The sequence below is a fragment of the Annulohypoxylon truncatum genome, assembly GCF_022578515.1.
Source record: "Annulohypoxylon truncatum strain CBS 140777 unplaced genomic scaffold F4807scaffold_19, whole genome shotgun sequence".
Taxonomy (NCBI): domain Eukaryota; kingdom Fungi; phylum Ascomycota; class Sordariomycetes; order Xylariales; family Hypoxylaceae; genus Annulohypoxylon; species Annulohypoxylon truncatum.
In genome coordinates, this window is record NW_025953805.1 from 19021 (window position 1) to 24671 (window position 5651).

The 5651-nt window shown below is 44.5% G+C and overlaps 1 protein-coding gene across 1 annotated transcript; it reads left to right on the forward strand.

The window, feature by feature from the left end:
- Window positions 1-864: 864 nt before the first annotated feature.
- Window positions 865-4222, forward strand: F4807DRAFT_461036 (uncharacterized protein; the record flags this gene model as incomplete). Its single annotated transcript, XM_048001624.1, has 7 exons — window positions 865-1247; window positions 1299-1761; window positions 1806-2171; window positions 2376-2650; window positions 2751-3111; window positions 3204-3969; window positions 4026-4222. 7 exons carry the CDS (start codon window positions 865-867, stop codon window positions 4220-4222), a joined length of 2811 nt encoding a protein of 936 aa, XP_047853432.1.
- Between the last annotated feature and the right edge of the window lie 1429 nt (window positions 4223-5651).

Consider the following 5651-nt stretch of genomic DNA (forward strand, 5'->3'; position numbering starts at 1 on the left):
GATTACTTAAATCTACCCCCACCGTCCGCGTAGTACAATTCTAACCTTATGCATAATCAATTCAATCAACATACACCCAACACACGTTACTAGTGCACTACCTAAGCCCTACCAACAGCCTGAATAAGTCGTACATCGCTTTAAATGGTGGGCATCTGGAGTTCGTAGGTTGGTCGATAAACGGCGGACGATAGCCATAACATCGAGGCGTCCATAGGTATTATACAATGGTGCTTTTTATTTATTAGTACGAAGGTACCTACCTATCTATGTGTAGGTGGTCTGTGACCCTCTAGGGTACGTACTGACAGCCTATGGACAAGGCGCTTAGTACGGTAACCCCACTAATTCTGGTTACTGTACATGTACCTAGTTATTGTATCATACCAGACTATTGTCCGCCCTCAATTGATTCCCAAAAACGTTTCCTTACACCACCTTCAATTCAACCATTCGAAGGAATCCTTGAATCTCCAACGCTTGATTATCGGAATTATCCACAAAGGTAATTTATTATACACTTCTCATTACTGACTACCTTTGTCTATACACATTGGTAATTTTCCTCGATAATTTTTCCCTACCCACATCTCGAGTACGTACCATAAGTACCTTAGTATTTATGCACCTTGTTTACGTACACTCGGGCACTACCGCTTTCCTTACTTACCTATACACTTAACAGCCGCCATCTTTCTCAACTTGCACCTCACTTTTACTTTCACTCCTGCCTACTTTTACATCCAGTTCTGTCACCACCCACCGGATACTTCCATGAAGATTCCTTCCACTCTTCGTTCTATTGTTCCCGCATAAGAAATCTATGCACTGCTAACCTGGATGCAGCACTGTACCTCCGATATCATGGGCACTGTTCGGGCTTCCGATGCCGAGACTTCGGTCTCCAACGCCCCACTAAATGCTTCCGCCGCCGGTCCGCACAGCCATCCTGTTGCCAAAGTAGAGCAAGATCAAAAATTTGGTGCAACAAATCTAAGCTATCTTGAGAAATTGGTAGTTCATACCGACCCCGAAATTCTCGAACGCGGTGTGACTATTGGTACTAAGCTACTAGACCAGCTGAAGACCGCGTTGAACGGCGCCGATACACCCGAAGTAAATGGTTGGCGCACAGCAATTGATGAGCTGAAGGAACGCGCAAGACCGACTCGCGCAGTTATCGGTGTTGTAGGCGATCCCGGTTGCGGAAAAAGTTCTCTTATCAATGCTATCCTCAAGGAAGAAGAGTATTACATTTCCATTTACTGTACCTATGTTTCATACTAACAATTATTCAGATTGGTTCCTGCTGATGCGAGTCCTTCGATGACAATCACATTCTCGTACAACTACTCGGATGACCCAACGGAAAAATACCGAGCCGAGGTGCAGTTTATTGATAGAAGAGAATTAATTGACGAGCTGCGCAACCTTATTATCAACCTATCATATGAGGATGAAGCTGACTCCGCTTACGCAATGCTCAAAGCCTTATACCCAAATAAGACCAAGGAGATGATGATTAAAGAGAACGCAGCAGAACTCGCACGTGTTTTACCCGCTAGAAAAAAGCTCGGAAAGATCATTCAGCTCAAGGCGGATTCTGATAAGTCCCTCTCTGACAGACTACGTTTGTACACGGATGTCAGCCAAACACTTGATTCAAGCCAAGGAAAGCTCGCATACGCCCCTCTCGTCAAAGAAATCCGAATCTACACCAAGGCAGAGGTACTATCTACGGGAGCCATCCTAGCGGATATAGTAAGTCCCTCTAATTTAATCACAAAACTATGCTAACAGATTAGCCCAACGCACAAGACTCCAATTCTGCTCAAGTAGGCCAGGTAGAGAAATACCTGAAGTCATGCATTGGCGTATGGGTCGTAGTACCAACTTCACGTGTTCTTCAAGTTGGCAAAGTAGCCCCCCTCCTAAGCGATAACTTCAAGCGGCAGTTAAGATATGATGGTCTGCAATCCGCAATCACTCTCATTATCTCTAAAACAGATGATACACACTCCACGACATTCCGACCTAACCTCAATACCAAAAAAGAACTATTAAAGCTAAGGAGCAAGCTACATAAACTAGAGAACTTCAAAGCAAAGGTTGAGTCGACCCTTGAAGATCTAAGAATACGGCGAAGGGCATTGAAGGGACGAGCCGATGAGGTCAACGACAATGAGAATACACGGGAGGGATACATGAGTCGCCCATCGAGTGGTGAAACTGGTTATGACGAATCCGATAGTCGTACAAAGCGACTGCATTCCAAAAGCCCCGCCAAAAGTCGTAAGAGCCATAAGATTGGCAATTCATCCGGAATAAAAATAGAAGAAACTCACAATGCGTCTAACAACGACTCGGATGAATAGGAAAATTCGCAGTCGACTGAGGATCGCCAACAAATCAGCAAGGGAGGACTTGAAAGAAAGCTCGAATCTCTCAAGAGTCAAGAGAGGAGTATCCACGACGAACTACAAGCAACCAATACACAAATTGACGATGTAGAGAAGGATCTCGAAAAATACGAAACTCAACGGCAACACATCCTTGACGAAATGGGTGAAATTGGCGCCCGGGGCATCAACGAATTCAAAGGGCATCTACGAGAAAATCTCGAACAGGAGTTCGACGCCGAAATTGACAAGTACGTATATTAACCTCTTCACCCTTAAATATCTCAATTATTTACTGTATCTAATATATCTATATCTGTTTGTGTGTATTACCCTACTGACAAGGTCTAGGTTCGACCGTGAAAATATATCCGAATACGGGAAGATATCTGTGGAAGTCGCCCATCCCGCAACCTTTTGTGTCAGCAGCTTGGCATACAGAAAGCTTTATGGTGAATGCGAGGATCATGATCTCCGCAGCCGTGGGTTTTTATCTGCGAGGGATACCGAAATTCCACAACTGCAAGACCACGTCAGGAAGATAACAGAAATCGAACGAGTTATTGACTGCCAGGGGTATCTCAACGACTTAATGCGACTTGTCAACTCGATGAAATTATGGACCCTTAGCAATGGGAGTAAGACGAAACTTACAGACGATGAAATTCGAGACGAATTACATCTAAGAAAGCATTTGGCACATCTTGAGGAGGTACGTTGAACATTTATTTATCTTGAAAATCGAGCGTGGCTTTAAATTCCATTTATCATAGCTTTCCAGATGGCCCCTGACATTTTGAGTAGGAATTCAAGGCGGCTGTTAACAAATTCGGCGGCAAACTTAATGGTGTCTTCCATACCCATATTTTCCGCGTTTTCGAGAGGGCTATATCCTCGGCATACGATGCAGCCCCCGAAACAGTGACGCATTGGGGAGCACCCAAAAATCAAGGCGGCCTCGCTTGGTCAACATACAGAGCAGTCTGTCGACGAAATGGGTATTTTCGTGGTGCCACTGGAACTCACGATTTCAATCAAGAGCTCTTCCAACCTATATCTCGTATGATGCTACAAGAGTGGAACAATACATTCCAGCGCCATGTGCCAAATCTCTTCCGACAATTCTCTTCCTATACATCAAAGCAACTTGACATATTCGCGAAAGCCACCGAGACACAGCTCCAACGACGTGCGAATGTAGCAGAAGCGACCACGCTGCTTCGTCAAGTATCAGCTCATAAGCGTGCACTGGACCAACTGTCTATGACTTGGCGTCGGAATATCATTCAGGCTCAAAGAGACTCACATCGAACATTTATTCCAACAATCCGTGATGCTATGATACCTGCTTACCGGATTTGTGCTGCCGAAAGAGACAATGGTTGTTTCGGCCGTATGAAAGAAGTGATGGAGGACCATATCACGTCGGCTCGTCAAACCATGTTCCGCCTCGCCACCGATATAGTAAAGGGACAATTGAAGGACATGTGCCATGCAGCTATGAGAGATATGGCCAAGAAAACAGGCCATATGTTTGTCAGGATCTCTAACGAGTACGTGGAAACTCTCGGTAAGTTATGCTCGGTTTTGAGGTCATATGTAAACATTTCACTAACAGTTTTATAGTAGGGACGAATGTTGGAAGCTACAAGGAATTATTACCTCAAGATCTTATTGTGCGAGCGAACGTTGATGGCATTCTCCATCAGTGTGACTCGACGTTTTCTCTCGCGTTTGATAAATCCAAGCAAACGGGAGATTCGAATTTGACTCACGATGTTGAGGAAAAGGTTGATGTTGCCGAGGAAAAAGTGAACGATTAAATGGGAAATTGATGGATTGAGTCACCGAGCTTGACGGGAAATCTCCGTGTAGCTCTATTTGTATGCGCCATTGCCGTTATATACTCCCGGTGCACCTATACACCTTCATCTGAAGATAGGGACAACCATCTGTGTTACAATAACAGCAATAGGGTATTGATGGAGAACTGTATGGGTGCAAGAAATGGCACAGATTGTAGGAAATCACCTGTATCAAACAAGTTGCTGAATAGATGAACGATAGCCTAATTCATAAGAGTAGGGATGCGAAACGTACACGGACTTGTAAAAGGAAGGTTGCTGCCGATAATAAATACTAGGATAATATAAAGAAAAAACTTTTAAATAATTAATGCGTCATTGCCAGTTACTAGAAGCCATACATTTAAAAATACTTATCAGCTTTATACGTAAGGAGTCAGGTTGGCCATGGCAACCAACTTTGACCATGACATAATATGCCTAGCAGCTACTTACATGTTCTACTCACATAGATACCTATGTATATACCGAATCCTTTCAAACGGCGAATTGGTCACTGAATTTATCAAACTTCGCATATGGTGCCCGAACCACACAAATTATCTATCATGAAGTTATCTTTCCGCTTCGAGTTATAACTAAGGCTGAGTGTCACCACCGTCTTCCTCTGGGTAGGCCGTCTAAGAAGCACTCGCCCATCAAATAAACCAGCTTCTACTCACCAAAGAAAACATCATAGCCAAGAAACTGTTCCATGTCCACGTCAATCCGTTCTCATCACATGCTGAATTTTCCACTTAGGTACCACGGATATAGCTCGCCCAAAGATTTCTTCGTCATTCCATTCCGACCCTCTCAATGCTAACTGGAAACTCTAGATATCGCTGTTACCATCCCTCATCCAGATATCCAAATTCGTATACGCCAAGTCTAGGTGTCTTTCGTTCCGGCCCATTATGTCGAATTCCAACCGTCGGTTTCTTAGAAGCGGATACCTCGTCGCAAGCATTTTCTGGGACCAACACCGTCGTTCGACATGAAACGCAGTAAATTGAGCTGATTAGCGCGTCACCGTCCTTGATATACATGTCGGCATCGGTTCTGCTGACCACAGCACAGCAAAGCATCCTTGGTGAATAGATCAAGGTCGAGTAACCCATAAAGCATGCACCGTCCCCTCTACCAGCATCCGTGAATTCCACTCGAAGGTCAGCATCAAGACATACCTATCTCGAGGGATAGAACGCATTGCTTTCACGACGGTAAGCTCTATGGTACAGAATCGTGTATCAAAGCAAACGCCACTGGGAAAGCCCAAGGACTTTACCCATACAGCCTACGGTACGCGTCAGTTATGTTGAAAATGGGCTAGGGGAGAAGCATTTCCGTAGATAGGCTTACATGGATGGCTCTTCATTCGCGAAATTAAGACCGAAGTCCTACACGA